This window comes from Perissodus microlepis, chromosome 16 (assembly GCF_051167445.1).
Source record: "Perissodus microlepis isolate ML-2025 ecotype Zambia chromosome 16, ASM5116744v1, whole genome shotgun sequence".
Taxonomy (NCBI): Eukaryota; Metazoa; Chordata; class Actinopteri; order Cichliformes; family Cichlidae; genus Perissodus; species Perissodus microlepis.
The window spans coordinates 7,393,789-7,420,486 of NC_140476.1; the positions used below are offsets into that span (position 1 = coordinate 7,393,789).

The window sequence follows — 26,698 nt, forward strand, 5'->3', positions numbered from 1 at the left end:
AGGAAAAGACTCATGAAGACTAAGACATTAATGAAACATAGACTGCAATACCACTCAACTAAACCCTAACTAAATAACAACACAAGAAGTTTGCATTAATGCAGTCTAACATAAGAAAATCAAAAATACAAAATAAACTCAAAATGTTGGGTCACAGACCCAGCCCCTGACAGGATAAGTGCTTAAAAAATGGATGAATGCACGGATGGATGGATGGTTAAAATGGTTAACTATGACTTAGAATTGCTAAACACAAAATTATAACAAGGCCACCTCAGCTAAAAACATTAAAGTTGTTGTTGGGGGTTTGGGGTTTTGGCTGAAGGGACAGTTGGTAATCATCTCTCAATATTTTGATTGTCACTGGTTACATAAACTACAAAGTAGTAAGTTACTGGGTTACAGTAGTAGAAAGTATATAAAAAACATTACTGTTGCTAGTTTTCAGATGTGCTTATTTCATCAAATTACTGCTCTATCATGTCTTATCTCTATGTGGCAAATGTGATCAACAGAACAGGATGGAGTTTTTCCCCCAAAAAATGTATCTTCACAAGAAAAGAAAGTGAAGGATTGGAGAAGACATGAATTACGACAAATTACTGTCATCTTTGTGATGTGTTGCTTTGTATTTTTGAGATTTCCTTTGTCATATAGACTAATGAGCTCCATTTTTGAAGGATGCTTAAGTGAAGGGAAACAACTGACATGCCCAAGGGGCTGCACAGTACGCAGCACAGTTTGTTGTCTACCTTTTTAATATTCTCATTGTATTCCCTTGTGAAGTCCTATTGGCATAAATGAAAGCATATAAAAATAGCAAACGATTACTCAGTGTTGACTCCGATCCCTTCGTTGTGTGCAGTGTATTGTGGGTTTTTACATCAGATTTGATTAGGCTCCTGAATGTAATGATAAAGTTATGGTGTGTTCACTTTAGATGTGCCAAATCAATCCGTCTGTCAGACTCTATGTCGTCACTCTGGATGGCAGCGCTCTCACAACTGAACTGAAACCTCCTGACAGTTTTGAGAAAAGGTATGACTTAACCCGTTTATGGGACGTAACACTAAAATTTTGATGATTCGGGCTTGTTTTAGACACCATTTGCTTGTCTTCCCTAGTGAGTTCTACCTTACCATGGTGAAGTGGGTGACAAAAGAGAGACTGAGCATGCGCTGGGTGAATCGAGCTCAAAACATGTCTATTCTTTCACTGTGTGATGTAACACAAGACATCTGTACAAAGGTTAGAAACCTAATTATCATCGATAATTCCTTAATCTTCAAAAACATAGTAAATATATAGAGGTTTTATAACCTTATTTATCTTTTCAATTCAGAAACATGTGATGACATCGGACAAGTGGCTGGATCGTCAGGTGAGGACTTTAGTCAGTGACATCCTAAATAGTTTTTTTCTTCATTTTTTTTTTTTTGTAAGAAATGCTTTTAAGATACTACTTACTTTTAATTTAATGTTATGGGACACATATATTTTAATTCTATATATAGCTGATTATATATTATATATCTATACATATATCAGCTAACAATGCTTTGTATTTAGCTTGCAAAGATTAGAGGCATTTTCTCCACCCAGTAACGAGTGATAACCTCATTCATTTCCCTTAGATTGAGAGCCTCAGCAGAAAACTAACAGTTGCTCTTTCTGACCTGTAGCTGTGAACTAGAGTTTTGCTTAGCTTCTAGGTGGTTCTTTAAAATATGAAGTAGAGCTCTTTAGCAGCTCTGTAGCTGCTGACAGATAAGTATAATAATTACTTGTCACCCTATCAAATACTTCCACAATGTAAAGGTTGGGCTGTTATCTTGCTAGCTGACCTTGCTGACATCACTGTAGGAGTGGAGACATTCCACTTGTACAGAAACTAGATTTTCTGTTCTCCTCTTTTGTCACAACAAAAGTTAACCTTTTAACAGTGATACATTGCTCATTTGAATAAACAGTAAAAGAAAGTAATAAATACCTGATCTTATTGCACTGCACTGATCTTACTTAGGACCTCCAAACTAGCGACTGCAGATGGCTGCTCCTCTCCAGGCCTGGTTCTGCTGAAGGTTTCTTCCTGTGAAAGGGAGTTTTTCCTTCCCACTGTTGCCAGAACACTTGTCCATAGGGCTTTATCTGATTCTTGGACTTTTCTCTGTATTACTGAAGGGTGTTTACCTTACAATATAAAGCTCCTTGAGGTAACTGTTGTTGTGAATTGGTGCTATATAAATAAATAAACAAAGTGAATGGAAATATGGCAGATCAATGGGGATGCAAAAATGATAAGGTTGCTATAATGACCGATTCTCTTATAATCATTTTTTGTAAGACGACCAAAAATGATGTCTAATGCTGTAATGAAGGTTTCCTTCTAATGCTGTCATTCTATTTGAAATTAAACTAATGAAAGTGAAATGATGCTCCGGTTATTTTCTTCGTAATGACATCATACATTTTTTGTTTTTGTTTTTTTTTCCTAGAGGGAGGAGCCAGTGTTTTCCAAGGACTGCACAACATTATTCATCACCATGCCCTTGAAGCACGGTGGCAGCGGGACATTCAACCATATCACTATGATCTCCAACCAAGTAAAACTTTTAATGAAATGAATACATTTACTCAGGTGTTTTCAGTTTCCAGTTAAAAGCTTTATGTTGGTGTGCTTGTTTATTTTTGTTCCCTTATCTGTCATGCCCACAGGAAAGGGCTTACAATTATTCATGCAGTTCATATGATTCCATTTTGAAGTCTCATCATTTTAAATTACATCCTAACTGCATTTCCTGAAACACCAGATACTAAAGAATACATTTACTTGAAAAAATTAAGCACAGTGTTATATGGTAGTTCCACTGGAAGCAATGGATACTGTGTGCCAGATTAATGCATCTTCCTGCAGAGATAATAAGCAAAGTAAAAGTCTGAGATTGAATAAAAGGGTTAGGTAGAAAAGTTAACACCTTTAGGTACACAGAGCACAATTGAGTTCATGCTAACATAGTTTCTCTGTTTTGTTGTGTTCTTTCTTACTTTTCTCAGTCTGACAGTCAAGAAGTAAACATGCGGCACCTGACCTCAGGAAGCTGGGAAGTCTCTCAAATTCTGGCCTACGACGAGGGCACAAACTCTGTGTGAGCATAAGTTACTGACACCGTAAGATTTACACTATGATAATTCTTTGCAGCTGATTAAGTTTATGTCTTTCAGTTATTACCTGAGTACAGAGACAGGAGCTACTCAACGTCACTTGTACAGGTACCTCATCAATTACTCAGTTTTGTCATGAAGACACAATCACACATGAAGCAACTATATGATGTTGTGGAAATACCTTTAATTGGTTTCTTACTAAAACTTAGTTTACAAAATTCTAAGGAGATTAGTTAAGACGCAGGCAATGACATCACCCACTGGTTTTTGAACTCTGTGATAAGACTTCATGATAACTTTCAGCAAACGTGAAGCCATTCTTTCCTTCATTAAAAGAAAAAACAAAACTGAAGCACAGTCTTGTTGGATCGGCCTTTGTACAATTAACCAAAAACTATTGCATCGGACACCAGGCAGGTTAAATCTAGTGGAAATCTTTTGGATGCCATGTTACCTGATGTAACCCTGTGCAAAACCAAAACTGCCATTTTTCACTGTGGCTTGCATATGGATTAAAGAAATAAAAGTCCACATGCTGAGGTGATAGCTCTAGACAACACCAAAGCACCTGCAAATATCCGGTCATCCAATAAGTATCAGCAATGCAATGGAGACAGGTCTGTAGATACAGTACAGGTGATGAGTTTTGGTTATACTTCAAATTAAAGTCAGAGTGGATCTCAGGTACTTTGAGTGCAGTATTATTGTTGGTGTCAACTAGGCTATTTTGTGTATTTCTGAAAGAAAAAGCAGATTTCCTGGGATTTCTACCACAACAGTTAGGCCTAAAGGAGTTTACTGAGCCTGCTGGCACAAATATACAGGGAGCAGAAGATCCAAAATAGGAATGTTGCGTCTATAAGAGGTTGAAGGAGAATGGCCAGACTCGTTGGAACTGACAGAAAAGCTATAATAGGCTACAGAAGCCTTTGGATGTCATATTATTACCTGTTACTACTGTGGTGAGCAAAAAAGCAGTTCAAACTGAACAACACATCCAAAGTTGAGGTTAAAGGCCTACAACAGCAAAAGATCATGTTATCTTTCACTCTTGTCAGCTACGAACAGAAATGTGAAGCTGAAGTGGACAGCTTTAGAGTGAAAACTGTAACCTGGTCTGAGGATTTCTGCTGGGCCGCAGATGGTGTGTCAGTATCAAACAGCATGAATCCATGAACCAAACATGATCGGTGTCAACAGTCCAAGCAGCATCAGTATAGTGATCCTTATAAAGTGTTTGGTGAATGTACAGATAGGAAAGTGTAGCTTTTTCATCCTCCGCATCAAACCAAATATGATGCAACATTTTCTTTTATATTTTGGCACACAAATCTCCAAAATTCTAGTTGATTCACTGTTATGAAAGCATGGCAGTAGCAGTAATCTAGCTTTGTGATGAACAGATTTTATTCTGCACTCTGGGGGTCCATAAACTATTGTAGAACAGGACAGATCAGTGAGATAATGATTTATAAGTTAGTGAATAATATCAGTGTAAGAAACATGATGAAAATATGTCATTTCTCTTTGTGTGTAAGAATTTGATGTCATACATTAAAACAGTTGAATGAAAGTCCATTTCATTAAATTACCATGTCTTACTTTTCCTCATTTTATCTTTTGTCTGCAGCTAAAAAGACCAATTATAACTCAGAAAATATAAATCATCTACACTAGACTTGTTTTGTTCTCACTCAGCTATGTTGTTCTCTTTAAACAGGGTCTCCAGTGTGGATCCGTTTCATAAAGAATGCCTAACCTGCTCCCTTTTCAAATCAGCATGCTCCTACTATGATGCTGAGCTCAGTCCCAACTATCAGCATGTTCTTCTCAACTGCAGAGGTAGCGCATGTAGCAGTAACACCATAACCAAGTGCTTTATATCAAGGTTACGATATCTGAGCAGCTGAATCTGTGTGACTTCACAATGTATCTTTACTGTTCTTCTAGTTGCCATTTTGGCTCCAAAGTGGGGAAAAAATAAAGTTTAGTTTTCCTGAAATTTATTCTATGCTCTTAGGGGGTAATGAAAAGAAAAGGTTTTCAAAAAATGATATGATATGAAAGATGAAATAATGTGGATAGAGGCTTCAGTAAAGGCGAAGGTGACTGGACAGTCACAATGAGCACTACTATTAATGCATATTTCTCATTCCATAGGACATACACCTCATTATTTCACATTATGAGCACAAACCAAGAGCATGAAAAAAAGCTGCACTTCAACTTTACTAAAATATTGAGAGGTGGTTAAAGTGGGCCAGAACTGTTCACAATGGCATTCCAGTACCTTCAGTTAACAATATTGTTAGCTTGGTCAGTGACTTAATTTTTTTATATGTTGCAGACTGCCAGCATGGAGATACCTGATTTTTAATAAGAAAATAATGAAATCTAGGCCCTTTTTTCCTTCGCATCCCTGACTTTCCAAATAGCTCAACAAGTATTGCAAATATCTTAGCTCAGTCATGAAGAACTTGCTTAAAGAAACATATTTAACATATTGAAAAGATGCCTTCTCTGTGCGGTTAATGAATTATGAAATAAAATATGTCATATAGGCTTTTACAAGTCAACAAGTGCAAAAAAAACACTTAAAAACCTCTGGAATTAAATAATGGTACAGAAATAATGCCTCATCTGCATAAGAAAAAATAACTGTACTGGGTCGCTATGAAGGCTTGACTGGGACAAAAAAATTGACCAGTGCATTTTGACTAGAGACCGGCCCACCAGGTATTATAGGAAAAGCCATAAAGACTGTCTTGTTGGTATATTTATGATTTCTATGCATTTAACATCAGATAAAAACTCTGGTTGTAAGATTCAGGAAATTATTTATTAAAAGCGAGACATTTTAAATGAGAATAAGAAAGAAAAGTATTTCTTTGAGCCCCCCTTTCCCTGTTAATGCCCTACCTGCCCCCCTGGCAAAACTTTGGTAGACCCGCCCCTGCACTGTTACCAGCTGTCAGCTACATAGAAAAGGATCCTGGTGTTATTTGTCTCTCAGAAACAGTTCATAACTTCCCTTCAACTCATTCGTGCCACCTTAAAGGTAACCCTGTTTCTCCATCACCTGTTAAGGACATCTCCTGGTTTCATCTTCATGTTTCCCTCTCACCACATATCCAAACCGATATCACTATCAGTAACATTATAGCACCCGCCCAGCTGTATAGAAACTCCGTCGTGCTAGCTAGTACGCAGTACAAGTTATTGTAACTGACTGTAAAATGTCAGCACAACGAAAATAAACTCCACCTAAACTTGGTTTATATCTGACCCAGATAGACTGCAGGTCATAACTTCTTACCTGAAGTTCAGTTCACCCGACACTCGGACCGGCGGCCTCCTCGAGTCTCTCCTCCTCCTGTCTCCCCCTTCCTTCATCCGCCTGCTGGCCTCTGTGGAAGCTACGACATAGACACCACCAAACAACTGAATTATTTTTACACATCTGCCAACATCTGGCCAATCCACCACCTTTCATTGTTTATACCGTTACAAAAACAACAACAACAACAACAACAACAAAACCATCGGCCCGTAAAAACAAAAAATCACCATCGGCCCACTGGGCAAATGCCCGGTATGCCCGATGGCCAGTCCAGCTATGGTCGGTAGGAGGGAAATTTCTTTTGCAGTTCGTCTGAAAAGATGCACTTGCGCTTTGGGGCGCTTTAAACATCATTAGGCACGTTGCTGCGCGCTGTCAGTCCCGTCTGTGAGCGCAGAACAAGCGCCCACAAAACAGCAGTTCGGGGATGATGTCTCACATATGGGTCCTCTGTCGGAATATAGGAAAACCCGGACATTTTTATCAATCTCGAAAATCCCCCCGGACGCCCCGGAGAGAACGTGAAAAGTGGACATGTCCGGGGGAAAAAGGATAGCTGGTCACCCTAAAATATCTACCAATTCTTACATTTCTCTAGCAAAAACTTCTCATGACAATCTGTACAGTCTAAGTAGCTTGGAAAGGAAGTGACTGGACGGGACTGAAGCAAGATGTGAGTGGGGGTTGAGGCACTTGGGAATGGATCTCAGAAACGCATTGTAGGTGGCAGACACTTGGTGTCTTAAGCCATACCCTCTATCCAAAGATCATTGTTCATAGTGGACATGGGTTCTTTCACTTCTCTTTCAAACCATCTGTCTTCTCAGTCCAAAATGTGAACATCGGGATCTTTGAAAAAAGTGACCTTTATCCTTTAGATGCACATGAACAGCTGAGTCTTATCCTGTCAAGGTGGCTTTTCTATGTTGTGCCATGTATTTATGGAGTGGATGTTAGGTTTCTCCCATGTAGAGGTCTGAGCACTCCCCACTGCACTTCACAGCGTACACTATGTGGCTTAGCTTGTGTTTGGGACCTTTGTCCTTGGGATGAAGCAGCTTTTGTCTTAACCTCCACTAAGGTTTAAATACCTGGGACTCTCTCTCTAGTTTAAGAACTGAAGAGGCTTCTCGAATGAGAGGGGAAACATCTTCAACTTAAAGAAGCCCAGGGGAAACTTAAAGAAGCCCAGTATCTCAAGCTCCTTAGGAAACACTGATCTGAATGACAGAGAATCTGTACAGAGACAAGCTATGCAGTTTGTCACAAAATGTCTGCTAGCTGTGATGTTTATGGGCAATGTTACTGTGTATGTCAAGGGTAGCAGAAATTTATGTCTACGGTAATGATGCTAGTTAGATGCACCAAATTATACATTCATAAAGACATCATAAATGCTTATATCTGATTGTTTTTAGCTCGCTAAATCCTCAGAGAGCAGTGAATTTTGGAGTAGAAGCACAGGTCAACCTGTGCACAAAGAAATCTACTGCAGTTTAACAAATTATTATGTGACTAAGTATATATCTAAATATTTATTTTCCCCATGCTGCTCTGCTACACCTCATCTTAGGGTTCCCCAACATGCCAAATCCTACTTTAATCCCTGGTCATGAGGCTCTATGGATGCATCTGACAATCAGCGTGATTGGCTCACATCTTTCCATTTTGGACCATTGGTTGGATTTTTTAAGGCAGATGCAGGACATCTGTCATCGTTGCATTGCATCTTTAGAATTCTCCCATAGATTTTTGCTCAGCACTCATTGAATGGTTTGTCACTCTACTATACCATTTCTGGAGGGAGTCCATGGAGAAGACAAATAAACCAGTTTCCTGACCGAAGTTATGTTTGATTGAGTGTTCAGTGCACAATCTCTTGTGATAGCCTAAATTATGTTTGAATTATCCTTAAGATAATTAAGTTATTATCATGGACTGGGGCAGAGAGCGGACCCAGATGCAGGAGTCAGCAGACAAATTAAACTTAAAATTACAGCTTTTGTTTCACTGTTAAAGAAGGCAAAGAAAACAAAAGAAAAAACAAATATGGAGCTGCAGGGTAAGAAGTACAAGCCAAACCAGACTGACAGAGACTACGCACAACATGAGGAAGGATGTGACAAAGAACAAAGGGAGACAGCCAATATGTACACAGAAAGATATTAGGCAGAGTGGACACACCTGGAAGTGCAGCTGAACAAAATCTAAGTGACAAGTTGGGTACAGGGGCAAGAGTGGGAAGACATAAGGTAAATAAACATGGAGATATAACTGACTTCCAGAGATACAGAAATAAGACTAGGACAGACTAGACACCAAAAGGAACTAGCAAAAATCCAACTAGACACCAAGAACTAGAAACAGAGATAACAAAACTCATTAGGTTCACAATGCTGGGTCAAAGACCCAGGCACCATGACAGTTATAGGAGTAAAAAAAATGCCATTGAGGCCTGTTTTTATATCTATATCTCATTTGCTATTCTATCATTCTTTCTAGTGTTCACTTTCTTCTTTCTTTCCAATGTCCTTCTAAGGAAAATACAACATTGAGAATAAAACACAGTGAAGAACTAACTGATATTTAAACATTTCTACAGGACCTGGAATACCCCAAACAACTCTCCACAAACTACATGATATGAACAGTAAGTTTTCCTGCACAGATACACTTAAACGAATCTACTATTTAGACTTTCACTCATTACATTTATATGGGAGCACAGATTGATTTTTTCCACTGTCAGTACACCTTGCCTGTCTAAAAAGTGCATTAATCGGTCAGCACACGTTTGCAGATTAAGTCTGTGAGATTAAGTCATTAAATCATCACTCAGCAGGTTTACGTAAGCCTATAAAATGGGCATGAAGATGCAATTAGGTGAAGCGTTAAGTGCTTGAAATTTTGTTGAGTATATATCAGAGGCACTCAGAACAGCCTCTGGGGAATGATCAACTTCTTCCGCTACTACAGACTTCAAGATTGAGAGTTGGTATTATCATTTCACATTTTTATGTAGTGGAACATTTGTCCACATCAAGGTCAAAGTGCACAGAATTTAATACAACTTATTAAATTACTTGGACCTCAAAGTGTGAATGAATCATGTATTTCTGCTTCAGGACAATCACTCCAACTGTCATTGTGATGTCATAGCTTTGTGACTTCGAAAAAGACTGGGAAATTACTCAGTACTAAACAGAATCTTAGAAACTGTGGAAAATTAATGTCAAACAGATTTATCTAAAGTGAGTGTGTCATGAAATGATGTAGATATGCCGTGAAAAGAAGTTATGTATCCTCAGATCCTTAATATTTTTATATAACTTCTGAAAGCCTTTTTACTTTACGTTTTTACCAGATAGCATGAAAGCAAACTTCAACTACTGACTCAAATACGAACACAGGCAGATTAAGAAATATTCAATAATGTATGCTGACAGTAGAAAGTTCTACATGAAACTGGCAGGATCAATTCAAGAAGCAATAGTAAAAAAAAAAGAGAGAATCATCTTTTTCCAAGACGTCACAGCTCTAAGACATCACAACAACACGATTGGTCAGTTGCATGTGTGGGGACAACAACCGTATGTTACTTAAGAGTGCAGAATCTGGAATAAAGATGAAATAAAGGTTATTGTAATGTTTAAAACTGTAATTTTGACAGACAGACTCAAGGATTGTCTGTCTGCTGATATTATGTCAAAAATTATTCTTTACTAAGCTGACAGACTGGTCACAATTAGATGTCAGGAAAGAAAATGTGTTTGTTTCAGTGTATTTAGAAACACTGTAAGATTAGATAAACAACAACATTCTTCATCTAAACACATGAAAGGAACCGGAGGACATATTGTTGATTTTCTTGTTCTTGGCATAATTATCAGTGTCAATAAGATTTTAAATGAGGTACTCTTGAAGTGTTCAGTTTCTTTTTCCTAGTAATTAGCAGGCACACACAACCTTTCTTTAATAGATGTTATATTTGTTGCTTTCTTGTAACTAATAGTAATTCTTCTTGTGCTGTCATCCAGCAGAGCACAAGATTCTGGAAAATAACAGGGAATTAAAAAATGCACTGATAAACAGGACAATACCCAAGTGGGAAAGAAGAACTGTACAAATCAACAACTTTGGTAAGAAACTTTATTCCTCTCTAATGATGTGCAAAAGTTTTGATTTGTAATAACGATTTGTTCAGATTCATCTTTGAGCTTTTGTTTGGTTTTTCATTATCTGTGTATGCATGAGTAGACATTTCTTATCACCACTGCACTCTAACATTTTCTCCCATGACGATTAATGAGTAATAACAACACTTGGAAAAACAAATTTCTTCTTCTGCTCTATCCAAGTTCAGGAAACTCAGTTGTCTGACATTGAAGAAGTAGGGTAACTGTAACTCGTTTCCTTAACAGCATGTAAAGCAATAACTGAGATAGTTTCCAGCAAATTACATCCCCATGAGCTCAGTAGTCAAGATCTTTTTAGGATAAACACACCAGAGTGAACAGGTACAGAGCTTTGTTTGGTGATTATGAAACAGCCCTGAAATCATAAGCACAGCCCTATATTGTATCAATTAGAAGGGACGGCTCACCATATGGCTCCCTTCCTCTAGTCTGTGTTCACTATTAGAGGCAACATGATACATATTTAAGGACTTCTGAGCGGAGTCAGATGGGAATCCTGTCATCGTAAAGAGCTTAACAGAAATAAAATCACAGGCTTACTTTTCACATGAACCGCTTCTTCTTTCTCAGGGATGTTTTTTTTTTTAATGCAGAGGTACGGGGGGGGGATAAGGAAGAATGGGCACAGAAAATCTGAATACCTTATCAAAAATAAACACAATGTAGATTGGCATAAAAATATTTTCTGGCTCATGTGCTGTCATACAAATGATATTACCTAAAAGTATAACTGCACCAGAATTTGAAAACGTATTCTATTACTTGTGTCCCCCACCACAAATTACCACCTTATTTAAGTGAAGAGGTTTGTGTACTCTAGTGAGCTATGTTCACAGGGGCAATTTGCCCATGCTAGAGTCTTCCAAGGCAAATTGTTTCTAAGTGAAGAGCCAAACTAAGTGTAATTCACAAAGAGGTATGGTACAGGATTGGGGGCCCCACAATGGAGCCAGTCCCAGGGGAGGAGCTCAAGCTGGTGGTTGGGCCTTAGCCCATGGGGCCAGGCTCAGCCCATATGAGCCACAAGGGCCAGCCTTCTTGTGGCCCTACTACCTGAAGGAGTTGCCAGAATGCTGTACAATACTTCCCACCCACAATGTATATATACTGTATATAGTGGAAGTTGAACTGATGGCATAGCTTCCCACTGGAAGGAATACTTCTAGGATCTCCTCAAGCCCACCAATATGCCTGTCTGTAGTGGAGCCAGTCTGAGGGTGATTGTTCTCCACTTCAAGAATTTGAGCGAGTTGAGGTAGTTTGGAAATCAGACAGGGATGTCTCTTCGATCTCTCCAAGGTCAGGTGTTCCACACATGCTCCAATGTGAGGAGGCCCGAAATGCTTGGAATTTTTTGGCTTGGGAATTCTATTGATGAATGGATGGATAACTGGCCTGCAAAGTGGCAAAAGAAGAATTTATTCGTTATTTACATAAAAGTTCAGATTCTTATGAGTATTTTTGCAAATTCCTTGCCATCAAAATATTCCTAAGTCTCTATTTTTGTGATTGTCTTCTACAATTGTTAACTAAAGTGTTCACCACCAGAGGACAATGTATTACCAGACTATCTTAGTTAGACTTGTAGTCAAGACCGCCTAAACCAAGACAATACCAAGACCAGAGGGTATCGAGACCAAGATAAGACCAATACTAAGACCTAGACAGACCGAGTCAAGACCAAGACCGAGACCGAGACAAAAAAGTCTTTAAACTGCAGCCAGATGCTGCTTCGTTTATGGGTGTCAGGCATATTTATGTGTTTTTGCAATGCACTCACACAGCCCTCCTCACCGCTACTGTCTCACTGACTTACAGAGAGCACAGACGCACGCTCCACTTGACTGTCGCGTCTCTCACCCTCTCTGTTTTTCACATAATGATATTATCCTATATCCTCGCATGTGATTGGCCACAATATGGAGGGATTGGAGCATAGCTGAGCCACTGTGTGAGAGCTGAGCAGCGAAAGGAAATTAAGTGAGGAGCCGGCTCTCGCTCAATGGGAGTTGACTCTTCTGACTCACTACAAAGCACTCTCTAAGCACGGCTCTTAGAGCTGATGTTTTTGCGCATGACACATTATCGAACGTTACGTTGTGTGTCATGGATACTGTTGACTCCAAATCTCCCAACCACTATGTCGATCTGAGACAGTGAGACCAAGACAAGACCGAGGGATCCGAGACCAAGACAAGACCAAGACCAAAGTCTGTCAAGACCAAGACAAGACCAAGACCACGTAAATGTGGTCTCAAGACCGGTCTCGAGACATCCAACTCTAATCTTAGTGTAGTTGCCCAATCGTGCAGTAGGAACAAAAAAAGTTTAGTGTTTTGCCTGAAACTTGTCAAACATGTTAACAGTCTCTGTCAAATTAGAGAATTAGTGATGGATGATACATGACTCGCATCAGTAGCGTTTTTGATATGGGCGACACGGGTGGTTGCCCAGGGCAGCATCGTGGTGGGCGGCATCACGGGCATCGGCAAAAAAAAAATTTTGCTCATACTCATGCTGCCCCGACGTCAGCCAGCGCATTTTGTGAATGGCATAGGCACTGATCGGCTTTCTATCGCATATTTGCTGGGAGTAAGGGCGCCCTCCGTTTGCGAGGTGCGCATGCTACTTGCGGCACAGGGAGGAGAGGGTGGGGCGGCGGGGGATTCACTGACTGGCTGGAGCAGCATCTAATAACCAACTCACAAAATAAAACAAAATAAAAACAAACCAACAAACACGAAAACACCAGACATTATGACACAAAGTTATAATTTGCACCAATGTTTTTTCGAAATTCTGTATGCGAAAAGTGAGCGCGAGAGCCCTCGGTGCGCCTGCTTGCTGCTGTGCTGAAGTCAAAGTAAAGTTTATTGTCATTTCCGCTACATACAGTCCAGTATATATAGATACGAGACGACGAGGCTCCAGTTACAGCAGTGCAAGTAAACAAACAATAAATATAAGAAGAGTAAGAAAATAAATATACACTTTAGGAGCAGGGGTAAAGGGATCAATAACAATTTAAAATTTATAATTTACAGTTTGATAATTTAAAGTCTCACACAACCTGTCAAAAGGGGAGGGCTGCTTTCAAATAGAGCACATTTCATTCATAATGTTATGAATCCAAGCCCATTATGTATTCATGATTTGAATCCTGGGTTGTGCGAAATCCCAGAATGGTAAATGGTAAATGGCCTGCATTTGTATAGCGCTTTACTCAGTCCCTAAGGACCCCAAAGCGCTTTACACTACATTCAGTCATTCACCCATTCACACACACATTCACACACTACATAGAAATACACCCTAGACAAAGCGAATCTGTGAACTAAGGTGTAGGTCTATTAGGTTATGTTGTGGTGATCCTCGGGTTGGGGGATTTGTGTTCATACTGGAGTGCAAAATTAAAACCAATGGAAGATGCACAAGAAAAGTTCAAAGCCATCAGGTGCTCAGTTTAGAAAAAAAGAGAAAAGAAGAGGAGGAGAAACGAGCCAAAGATACCGGTAAGCAGAAGTGTCATTGGATAATGGCAGGTCATGTATCCTGAAACAATCAGAATCATAATCAGAATACTTTATTAATCCCTAAGGAAATTATGTGGGTTACAGTTGCTCCAAGAAGAAATGGTAAAAATAGCAACAGTAACAGACTAAACTCCAAACAATCCATTATATTATAGATTTTACACAAGAAGAAATAGCACTAATATATGCAGATCAGTCAATTATAGATAGAGGGAGTGTTCACTCGGGGGCGCCAAACAGGCTAGGACCGCCACTGACTCGCATCACAACACGGCAAGCATTACCAAATAACAGCTTTTTTCCTCCTAAATTGGGAAGAAATGTGATGTGTTTAGCTTCATACTCAGCATTGGCACTCAATCATTTACACTCCAAGAGCTGTTTCCAAAAGTATTACTGAACTCCTGTTTTTCTTGTTTTGCTCTTGTTTTGTTTGCATCCTAGCATGGTTTATTTTATTGGGGCATTATTCTCTTGGTGATGGTGGTGATAAGGGTCAATTATCAGGTGTTTTAGCTGTTGCTTGCTGTCCAATTAACAAGTATAGGTGCCTTCTCTGCCTCCCCGTCATATTTTATCTTCCTCTGATGTTCAATTTAGGATACTACAATGAAGAGCTACACCATCTTGCTTGGGCTGGTTCTTTCTTCCTTCCTTCTGTTTACATATATGTGTAAAATACATAATAAATATGTCCCCAGACTCGGAACATAATTAGGAAATAAGGGTTATTATAGGAGACCCCTTGCACCCCGCCCACCACCTATTTGACCCACTGCCCTCTGGTTGGCGCCTCAGGTCATTCAGTCCCCACACCTCAGGTTTTATAAACAGCTTCTTCCCCGGGCCATTCGGACTGGTAACAAACACTACCACCCCCACACACTACACCTGCCCACCCACTCTACTACTCTGAGCCATGGGCTGAGTAACCCTGATCACTCAGGCCATTCACACACAGACTCTATTCAAACCAAGTCCTTTGCACTATTTCCAAGCACTTTATTCTCCAGTGTGTACATTTTGTCTTGTTTTACATGTCTCCCATTTCTTTTATTAACCAATAAATGATGTGTTGACCTTGCAGCGCACAGAGCTTTGATGTAGTCTGAGGGATAGATGTACATGCATTGCATATAAAAATTCATTCTGAATCTTCACCACCAAAATCTCCTCTGGACTGAATGCTGAACACTGATTTATTTTGCAGCATTTCGCCTGGAGTTAATCGTCCCGATAGCTTTGGATGAAGCGAAGGAGTACCCACTTTTACTTGTCCTGTACGTAACTTTGTTTTAACAACTTGCCTCATTGTTGGCCTTACTGCTTCAGTTGAAGTGTTAAGAACTGTAGAATGAGTTTATACAGTGACTTATTTACTAAAGAAAAATCCCAACCTAAAGATACCTCTCCAGAAGAGTATAAGAGTAATGTTTTAGAGGCCATGAGGTGTTTAAAATATAATGGTTAGTTGTTATTATTTCTTCAATTTTTGTAGTTTATTTTGCATCCTTTCATGAAAACTTTGGCGCTCTAAACTCTTTTTGCCTTCCAAAGTGACAGCACCCCTGGTGGTCAGGCTGTGAGTGACCGTTTTTCCCTGAGCTGGGACTCTGTTCTTGTCAGTTCCAATGATGTCATTGTGGCCCATCTGGATGGGCGGGGCAGTGGCTGCCAGGGTCAGAGGATCTTACATGAGGTTTTCCAGAGACTGGGAACTGTTGACGTTCACGATCAGCTCACAGCACTCGAGTATGTGTTGGTACAGCTAATATTTACATACAAACTACGTACAAAATGACATTTAGTTAATGTTCTTTTAATTTTCAGGCATCTGGTAAAGCTGCCCTATATTGATGCCAATAGAGTTGGAGTTTATGGAAAGGTAACAGCCTCTTTAACTGAAATTAAAACACGCATAAAAATTAGCAATTTATTTATTTATTTAATTTTTTTTACAAAAACATTGTTTTCTATAATTTTTTTAGGCATATGGAGGCTTCTTGTCCACACTCCTGGTCCTTTCCCACAGCTCTGTGTTAAGGTGTGGCATTGCTGTCGCTCCTATAACAAACTGGAGATTGTATGGTAAGCTTATTCAAGACTTTACAATAACATTGTCACCAGTTATAGTTATGATTGTTCACACAGCGTCATTATTAGATTCAACCTAAATATGTTTGATTTCATGAAACAATGGAAACACATCTAATCAACCGGTGCCACACAAAGTAATCACCACATAAGAATACAGTGGAACCACGACTTACGAATACCCCGTTAAACGAAAAATTCAAGTTACGAAGGCAGTGAACGGCAATATTTCTGCCCGTGTTACGGCAAAATGCCCGTGTTACGAAATCCGCTGGCTCTGATTGGCTGAGCCCAGAATGCTTACAATGCCCAGAATGCCTTCCGAATCATGTGACAACCCCTTTTCGACTTACGAAAGACCCTCGGGAACGAATTAATTTCGTAAGTCGGGGTTCCACTGTAGTTTGAGCAGTAAGATTGGTCATTAATGGTCACCATTTGTCCACCATGAAGTGAAGAAGTAATATTAAATTAATCGTGTGTTAATTAAAACAACAATGCCATGTCGGTTAACAGTTTTATTCTCGTTTTCGATAAAGGGTCTGCCTTCACTGAGAAATACTTTGGCTTTCCGGCAAGAGAGGACCACAAATACCAGGTGCACTTGCATGTTAGTGGTGGGTTTTTGGGTTGTTGTTGTTTTTTTACATTTTCTTGGCTAAAGATTTTTATTGTGCTATTATGTTCCATATAACATGTTCATATCTAGCTAATAATTCTTATTTATGTCACAACTCTAATACTAAATACAAGAATACTGAATGCAGACACTCACAGATTGATGACGGGATTTAAAACTTTCACATTAACAGCAAATACTTACAGGAAACACTTCAAAGGGGAGAGTTGTTTTTTTTATCCCTTTAATTTTTTTTCCTGTAAGTATTTGTGGTTCAAAAGTGAACAGATGGTGTAGAAGTTACCCAGGCAAGTGGAAGTGATAAATATGTAAAGGGACAAGACTGGGTTTAGTGGTAGCAAACCAAAGATGTTGCAGATGTGGCATAGTGTGAAAAAGCACTGAACAGTGCAAAAATGCACAGTTAGTAACTAACCACATGAAATTAACCCTCATGCAAGTTATCTGTCAGTGCCACAACAGAATTTCTGTAAATCTACTTCTATATTTGCAGCATACAGCCCTCCATCTCTTTCAGAGTTTTCATACAAACTTTCACTCTTTTTGCACTTCATTTTTTTCCCAGTTATGATCAGTTTCCAAGTTTTTGCCTCTGAGAAGAAAACCCATGCCATGAAGTTACCTCCACCACGATTCTGTGTATCAAAGTATTAATAGTTGATAACAAGAGCTGGTGTTCAACTGATGGCACAAGTTGTTCAGTTTTTGATTGATCAGATCATAGTATATTGTCATTTGTTTTTTAACTTTACATTTAGCAAACACTAAGCACTGTCGTGCTGCACCTTTTTATTCAGAGTAGCTACATACAGACCTGGCTGGTATAGTACTACTAAGGTGGTCATCATTCCTGAACGTCTTCCTGCAGAGAAGTTCTTCAAATCTTTATGTTTGGTCACTAATAACTTCATTTATGAAAGCCCTCATTGTTTGATCATTCACTTTGGTTGGACTCCTGTCTCTGTGAACATTTCCGATGTTTCCAAACAATCAGTGAGATCACGATGCTCCCTAGAATACTTAAAGTTTCAGTTTCTGTGTTTCCCTTGATCTTTGTCTCAGCACAGTGAGAAGTCTCCAGTGAGTTTCTTGTACTTGCAGGCTTTAGGTTAAGTCCTGCAGTGTATATAATTTATAATCTACAGTGTAAGTCATGGGATCTTAGAAAGGTGTGTCTGTTTTTATAAATTATGCCTACTAGTTTTAATTTGTCAATCACAATCAAGTTTTCACCACAATTTGCAGCAGCAAAGGGATTACATACTTGCAAGCCATGCTTGCAAAACCTTCATTTTGTTGCCATAATTTAGTGAGTTCACACTGATTGTGGAGAATTTAAAAAAATTATTATCCCTTTGCCTTTTCTGAATTTTTGCTAAAAATAAATGTGTGTTGATTTTTTTTTCTTTTGTGCCGCTGTAGAATTCACTTCTTCTTCTCCAGTAGTGGCTGAAGTTTATTTGTGTTGCTATTTTATGTGCAGCCATCATCTATATATATATATATATATATATATATATATATATCATTGGCAATGTCTGAACCTTATAACAGCTAAAAGTCCTGGTAGTTTCAATCATCTTTCATTTTGCAGTTATTGAGGCCACTGTGCTTCCTAGATCACTCAAAGTTTTAGATATGTTTCTATAGCCGTGCTTTGGTCTATGCTTTGCCACAGTCCAAAGTCCACAGCGAGTTTTTTAGACTTACTGGCTTCATGTTATGTTCTGTCATGCAGTGTGAATTATGGGTTCTAATAAACACAGGTGTATGCGTTTCTAAATTATGCCCAATAAATTTAATGAAAAAACAATCTACATGGATAAATAACACTGCAGGCAGGCACTAAAAGAAAAATGTGTTTGTTTTGGTCTGGACTCGGTCGAACTAGAAAAATCAAAACTGTTGTTTCCGCAGTATTTCTAGCACTGCACCACCAGATGCAAACAGATTTTAAGATGTCCAAACTGCCTCTCCTCTCACCTTTGCAACTGAAGTTTCTGTTTAAGATCAGCAAAGTACAAAGTTCTGCTGATGGCAGCACAAAATTAAAACTCATTAATGGAAGCTTTGATCTCTGCTGCTCAGTCACTTGACAGTTTTGTTACTTCAGTACATCCACCATTGCTTACTGACACTTCCATCTGTGTTTGGTTGCATCTGATAGAAGTTGCTATAAATATTTATGAGTGGGAACTGATGCTGTTTAAAGATGTAGTTTCTTGTCTTCTAACCAAAGTTTTATGCTAATGGCTTCAACATTATGAGCTGTTTTATTAGATTTAAATCTGATATAGTTAAGCTGTGTCTGATTCTGTCACTGGGTGGTGACTGTTCACTGTCTCCTGCAGATTTCCAGTCTGCTCAGCAACATCACAGGACCTGCAAGTCCATTGAACTTTCTTATTATCCACGGCACGGCAGATGGTGAGCATGGGAATAGATAAACACGATGAAGCAGATATGTAGCTGTAGAATTAAGTAGGGTTTACTGCCCAATTAACTGTAAATAAGTACATACTGGCAACTCTTTTTTGCAAATTTAACATAAAAATGAATGCAAAGGAAAAAATAAAAACTGCAAGTGTTAGTCTAACAATTGCATTTCTTTTATTTTACTGAATTCCTAACAATGCTCTGCATAATGGGGTGAATGGTTGTTGTGCAAAGTTATTCCATTGTAAATTGTCATTGCAACTCTTTGTTCTCTTGACAGCCAATGTTCATTTCCAGCATTCTGCTGAGTTGGTCAAACTGCTGTCTGCATCAAATGTTAACTACACTCTCCAGGTGACTTCTGCCATCTCCTCTCTGCATGACATTCATTTCAGTTCCCTAACAAGAGCGGACCAATGTGCTGTGTTTGTGAATTTATCAACCAGCCTTCTTATTTTTATTCTCTGAAGGTTGAAAAGTCATTTAACAAAGGCTTCTGCTTTCCCATGTGTCCATATCAGAAAGCAGTGTGGTCAGATATGTGATGGTTTCTTTCTGCTGCACAAGATAATCAGGTCTTGGCAATTAAAGCAATGTTTGTGGATAGCTGCTTGTGTGAGCAGATGCTAGGCAACGTTTATATGAATAATTTTCCAAACAGTCTATTTTGTGTCAGCGAGATTTTACAAACTGTGGTTAAAGATAAAAAATATATATATACCCGTTTTAAATGTGGCCAGTTTCGCCTTCAAAATCATCTTCTCATATAAGATGATAATTAGATAATTCAGTAAAAGTCCTGGCATGCCCCCCCTTGCATTTGTGCCTCTGCAGTGGTTACTGGATCTCCCCCAGTCTGTTAAAACTGTGATCCTTCAGCTTGATTTTCATTTGCATTAGTTGGCTACACAAAACTGCATGTGACATCTTTTGATTCTTTATCGGTATGAGAAAGTGCTTATTTCAATCTGAAACATTGTCAGAAAAACTAGCCACAGAGACCTATGAAGAATAAAAATAAATAAATAAATCTAATGGCAACACCCATGGTGCTGAAATAAGTCAAGAGCCATTACTATTGAATTTATATAAATGACAATTAATATTTTAATTAGAAAGAAACAACTGCAGTACGAGTGCACTGATGTGCAAGCTCCACATTAAGGTAAATTTAAATATTATAGGCTTCAGTGCATTTAAGCCTGGCACAGTCTTGTAGTCTGATGATGGAGATGTGGAAATCACTTTTAAACGATGCCAGATTAAAGAGAAATGTTAAGGCACTGGCATTGGCACATGGAACATGATAAACAGTTGAAAAATGTAACTGATCAATTTTCAGTTTTTTAGTTGGAGTTCCAGCAATGTAGAACTGACATAGCAGCAGATTAATACCAGCATTAAAACAGATGACATATTTTCTGAATCGTCATCTGAATGCGTTCACATTCATGTGACTTACACTACACTACTGTAACTTCCATCACAGCTTTCTTTAGTGGCATTAGTAAGGTATGCCTCGGCGGGTTGTGTATAATAGGGCAGCTACTTTGTAATGTTATGTTCTTTTGGAAAAGAAGCAGTGAAAACTGTAAGAAAAAAAAAAACTTATTCTGCTCCAGACCAAGTTATACACTCTTTTTAATTGGCTACCACAGTGATGTAGCCAATTAAAAAGAGGTATTTAAAATAAAAACTCATTTAACTCAAGTTTCTCTCATTTCTACCAGCTGTTGATCAACAGAAGGGTGTAAAGTCATTAAATAAATGTATATCCCATCTCCCTGCACTCAGATGCATGCTCCTCCCCCGAACATGATCATGATGGTGACATGTCATGTTTAACACCCACTGCTCAAAAAAAACTGTACAAAAAAATCACAACACTTTGAAAACTCCTCAGATCTCCATGTGAAAAATCATGCTGGATTTTTATTCTGATTATTAATTCTGGAATGCTGTAGCAAATGCCAATCAGTCTCTGTGGTGTGAGCACAGGGCCCACTAGAAGGTGTTGGTACCTCAGGCCACCCTCATAAAGTCTGTTTCTGATTGTTTAGTCAGATACATTCACAGCAGTGCCCTGCTAGCCAAATGCAAAGAGGAGCTAGAGGAGCTTTTAATAACACCAAAGCAGCTGAAACTGATTGACAGCCCCTCTGCTGCTTAACTGATCAGATCAATATCAGATCAAAGTTAAGTTATAAAATATAACTGATGCTAAACTCTGATTAAAAAGTGTTCCTTTAATTTTTAAATTAGTTTATTACGGTAATTGTATTCTTCAACATGAGTGTCTCCATTCCTTTATACACTTTAGAATGATTCCATATAGTCACTGTATTTGCATATTTTATTTGGGGTGGTGCGGAGTGTGGATCATGATGACCATAGGGTAGCACTGGAGCATGTTTGCTATGTTGTTACCTCTGAACAGTTTCCGCTCAAATGTGTAAAGAGAAAACACAAGTAGCCCAGCCTGAACTCTCACAATTCCTGCTTAGTCAGTACATTATGACCACTTGCCTAATAGTGTTAGCATGTTAGTCCTTTGAGCGCATCCAATGGTTAGAGTCTACAAGACAAGTGAAGGTTCCCTGTGCTATATGGCAAAAAGATCTTAGCAGGAGATCCTTAGCTGCAGATCAGAACATACTGTCACCAGTTCATCCGTTCATTGTTTTCTTGTCTTTCATCAATGTCAGCTGATTATTACCACTGCTAACTGGTATTTGCTGGTGTAGTTTTGTTGGCTGTACTATGATGTTAATATCAAGGCAATGTTTTATTTTGTTTTTGGAACTCCTTTCTTTCATTTAGAATATACATCATTTCTATGTTTCTTTCCATTTCCTCCTGACTAGATATTCCCAGATGAAGGACACAACATTATTTCAGTAAAGAGTCAACACTACTTTCTGAGCTCAGTGCTGAACTTTTTCAACCGCTGCTTTGAGGAGGGGTACAAAGAAGATGATTAGCTCCAAGTAAGCTCCTGTGGTAAGGTGGTTTTATGGAGAGTGCGCTGGAGCAACTGCTGTCGTGAGCCAACGATGAGAGGTTGTGTTTCCCTGAACATCTGCTGCCTGATAAAAATGATAATTAATAAAACCCTACAGACCTATAATATGTAAGTTAGGTCCCTTCACATTTGTTGGAATGCAAAGAAAGTTAGAGCAGTGAATCTGAGGTTGTGGGGAAAAACAAAAGATAGGTTAATATTATACTACCATTAAGAGTTCTGTTTTGAATGTTTGTACCATGTAATGCATACAAATGTCAGGGAATCAAAGAAACTTGTATTTTTTTGTATCTTTCCTGAAATCTACTGTGAATTCATGTGAATACATTCTGTGAACAGAGAAAAGTCACCTATAAATCCACCAAATCGTATCACTATCAGACCGAATCACCAAACAGTTCCTGCAGGTGCCTTTACCTCATATAGTCTTTTCTGAGCTTCGGGCAAACACAGCAATACAAAAATATCGTATGACAATATGTAACAGAGAGTGAAAGGGGGTTTAGCCATGCTGTTTAAATCAGGTAAAGAAAACCTTTAATATGAAAGTTTCAAAAAGGAAGTTACTGTGAGTTTTAGTTTTTTGTATTTCTTCTTTCATCTTTGTTAGAAGGAACCTGTGTGTCTGTTCAAGATGAATCTGCTATTTGGGCGCACATTGCCATGTGACATATTAAAAGTATTAATTGTGTTGTTCAGGGAAGATTTCTTAGTTTAACAATATCTTCATCTATGTTTTTAGAAATAGATGAATAAATTTCAGATGTTTGTGACCAGCTTGAACCTTTACTGTTCCACACAGTGTTTAATATCCCAAAATGTGAAAAGAAATTAAACTGGAGAATGGAGAAACTTCATGTGTAAGATAAGCAGTCTATGCTGTACAGTGCGCTTTGGCCACAACAGAACTCCTGTAATAAATACTGCGTCTTTCCTTCAGTAGCAAACTGATTGTTTGTTGACCATAACCCTGTGCTGCTCACACTTCTACACTTGCCTGACAAACTGCATCTCATGTACCATATATATACTGCCCTGTGTAGTTGACATTTGTATACTTGGAAACATTTGTACGCTCAAATAAACTGACAAACTTGACATTTTTAGATCTGTGTGTTGCATTAATAGCTTATTTTGATTTTAAAGTGTTGACAGTGCATATATTCATGAAGCTCCAAGGTCACTCTAATGTAACTAGTATAGTATAGATCACTGAAATGTTCCCCTTTGCTTCAGCGATACAGAGTGATATGACTGGATCAATGGCAATTTTGCAGCTGGGGCTTATACAGAGCTGTCAGGATGTGCTAAGCATAGCAAATGGCATGCAGATTAAAAGCTGATGAGTAGGGAATCTCCATAATAGTTCAAGTTTTTTTTTCCAGCTTTTATAAGTTGTATTATCATCATTTATATTATGCTGACATAGTGTCAGTTGCTGTACTAACATAGCACTGCTAAACCATTCAACTAAGTAAAGAAAAACACGAATCCAGCATTACTTTAAGACATGAAGGTCAAAAAGTCTGAACATTTTCAAGAAATGTGGTGGGACTGGCTCTCTGAGTATTGCCTTTAGAAAGGAAGAGTGGTGCTTACAAAAAGATATGTTCATTAGAAGCACCAGTTTACAAATTTACCAATTAGCCGCATCCAATGAGAATCCATAACAATGCTTCCCAGCGATACATCTAAACATCAGCTGAGACGTTTACATATGAGACCGATACTGAATGAGAACAAGGCTTTGCAGATAAAACTCTTGGAGATTTACTCAGAATTTAAAGTAACAGTTCATCAACATAGATATCGCAGCATCCTGCAGAGATTCACCTTTTCGTTTGCAGCTTCTGTAACAGCTCTTTGCTAGCTGGATTAAGTCTGATTTAGGCTCAAATCACCTTTAAGCCAAAAGTACCTAACAGTGACAATGTTAAGCAAATAAGCACACCTCTCAAAGTATTACTAGTAAGGAAAGGGAATTCAAGTAAAATACAATTTGATAATCATTGGGAACTTTTAAAGCATCATATTATGTGGTGGAAATGTGCTGCAGTTATTAAACTGATGTTGTGATCAGATTGTTTTCTCAAGTTATAAAATGTTTGAGGAGAGTAACATTCAGACTGATAAGAGCAGTGTTATTGTTTGTTTGCAGATGTTTAAAAGTGGGTAATTATTATGTGAATGTGTATAAAAGGTTTTTTTTTCCTCCTCTACACAGTATATGTTTAACTTCTGTTACTCTTTTAGGGTGGGGCCTAGACTTTGGTGGTGTTTTGGCCAAATGCTAAAAATGCTCAAACTAACCCTCTGCATGTCTTCTCTCACTGCCTTTGAACACACCCTCACCCCCTCCTTTGTCTTTAAACAGGAAGTTTTTCCTTGCCACTGTCGCCAAGTCCTTGCTCAGAGGGGGGGTCGTTTGCTGTTTGGGTTTTTCTCTGTATCATTGTAGGGTCTTTACCTTAAAATACAAGGCACCTTGTGGAATGTTGTTGTGATTTCGTCCTACATAAATAAAATTAAAGCCTTGACTGATATTTGTGATCTGTATTCTTGATTTGGCAAATACTTTATGTTGAATGCCCTTCCTGATCCAACCTTCCCGATTAATCTGGTGCTTTGGAATGGCACTTGAAGAACACTGGCTTGTTGCTTTGTAGTTCCACGCAACCAAGCACTGTTCTTAAATGCTTCTCCAATTTGGGAGCTGAAGCATATCCCAGCTGCCATAGGCCAAGAAGCATGCTACACCCTGGACAGGTTACCAGTCCATCGCACTTACACCTACAGTCAATTTATCATCACCAGTTAACCTAATGAGCATGTGTTTGGACTGTGGGAGAAAGCATGATTTCCCAGAGAGAATCCACAGAGACACGTGGAGAAAATACAAAGTCCAGTTTAAGAAGCCAGAAACTGTCATTTTAAAATGTCATAAATGCATTTTGGCCTTGCAGTTCTTCTTTCAAAGCTTACCAAACAGGTGAAGAGTCCACAAAAAGAGGTAGATGTTAGCCCAAATATAACCATGTCACCAGTAACTTTAGAACTGAAAGATCTAAAACTGTGAGTTGACTTTGTTCGGTTGTCCTATTATTGTCTTTAGATCTGCGTTGACATCATGTGGTTATCAAGATTTTTTTTCTCATTAGACAAGAAAGAAAAACAAAGTCTCCATTAGGAGCGTCATCTTCAGGAGATGACTAACAGGACTTTCAGAGAAGAGAAATATTTGTTTGTCGTTTAACACCTACTGATCACTGTTGGTGTTAAAATAGACCTTTTCACAACATCTTCCATCTGGCTAGGTTGCCATGTTGATGCATTCCTCCTTAAAAAACGACCAATAATGTTTGTTTTGAGCTCTGAACCACCATAGCTGTTACACATTTTGCTATTAGACAAGATGATAAACACCACCTAACTCTGGCTACTACAAATTTAAGAATTAACATCTGCTTGGTCATTCAGGCTTGTAAGTGCAGGCAGTGATTAATGCACACAGACATGCAAGTGTTGATGCAAGTATGTTTGACTTTAAATAAGAAGATCTTGCCTGCTAAATCATTAATGCAGGTAGCCCATGGCCATGACAGATGACTGGGTCTCTTTAATGTGACTGCCAAGGTAACAAACAAATGAAACTTTAGATTGAATTGCTCAGTCCTGCAAACAAATGCAGCCGATTTGGTTCTCTGTTATTTGTGTTCAATCCACCAGAATAACTCAAAGGTTTTTTTTTTAGTTTTTTTTTTTTTTTTTTTTTACCTTTTTTATTATTATTATTTATTATTTATAATCATCACTAGAGGACAATCACAATAACCCCAAAACCTCAACCCTCAACCCTTCCCTTTTAAAACAGCAAAAAGAACGAGAACAAGCATTACAAAATCCATCCTAAGAAGAAAATCAACAGCTTGAAAGAAAACAGAAAAGAAATGAAAGTACAAGACGTCCAGGTCAAATCAATCCATCCCCATAGACTAAACTTTCTATGAGATCTGACATCTTAAAAATATATTTATGTACACACTCTGCTGTATTGTACTGTACAAAATGTGGCAACACTTGACACATTCCCTGTAGACATGCAAACACCTTACTGACACTGTAAAATTCCCCATCTTAGTTCAGCCACTTTTAATTGTTTCCCACATTTTTTTGAATGTCTTTTAGTGTCCAAAAATACGTGAAATGGTTCTTTACTCTGGTGGAGATGCACTGGAAAATGATCTCACACCTTTTTAAACTTGTGCAACTTGA

At 38.5% G+C, this 26,698-nt stretch overlaps 1 protein-coding gene across 4 annotated transcripts in view; it reads left to right on the forward strand.

The window, feature by feature from the left end:
• The window catches only part of LOC146370362 (inactive dipeptidyl peptidase 10), a 131,748-nt gene extending 108,224 nt beyond the window's left edge, over positions 1 to 23,524 (forward strand). The window contains exons 10-26 of one of the 4 annotated variants that reach the window (XM_084954818.1): positions 941 to 1,038; positions 1,125 to 1,248; positions 1,343 to 1,381; positions 2,496 to 2,603; positions 3,055 to 3,146; positions 3,223 to 3,270; positions 4,886 to 5,007; positions 9,108 to 9,155; positions 10,543 to 10,644; positions 15,445 to 15,514; positions 15,792 to 15,986; positions 16,065 to 16,119; positions 16,223 to 16,322; positions 16,868 to 16,938; positions 19,320 to 19,395; positions 19,685 to 19,758; positions 22,269 to 23,524. In XM_084954818.1, the coding sequence (XP_084810944.1) occupies positions 941 to 1,038; positions 1,125 to 1,248; positions 1,343 to 1,381; positions 2,496 to 2,603; positions 3,055 to 3,146; positions 3,223 to 3,270; positions 4,886 to 5,007; positions 9,108 to 9,155; positions 10,543 to 10,644; positions 15,445 to 15,514; positions 15,792 to 15,986; positions 16,065 to 16,119; positions 16,223 to 16,322; positions 16,868 to 16,938; positions 19,320 to 19,395; positions 19,685 to 19,758; positions 22,269 to 22,385 (1,539 nt within the window). In that variant the 3' untranslated portion in view covers positions 22,386 to 23,524. The remainder of the gene's footprint in view (positions 1 to 940; positions 1,039 to 1,124; positions 1,249 to 1,342; positions 1,382 to 2,495; positions 2,604 to 3,054; positions 3,147 to 3,222; positions 3,271 to 4,885; positions 5,008 to 9,107; positions 9,156 to 10,542; positions 10,645 to 15,444; positions 15,515 to 15,791; positions 15,987 to 16,064; positions 16,120 to 16,222; positions 16,323 to 16,867; positions 16,939 to 19,319; positions 19,396 to 19,684; positions 19,759 to 22,268) is intronic. The other 3 variants (XM_084954819.1, XM_084954821.1, XM_084954820.1) reach the window with 3 other exon arrangements.
• Positions 23,525 to 26,698: the final 3,174 nt, after the last annotated feature.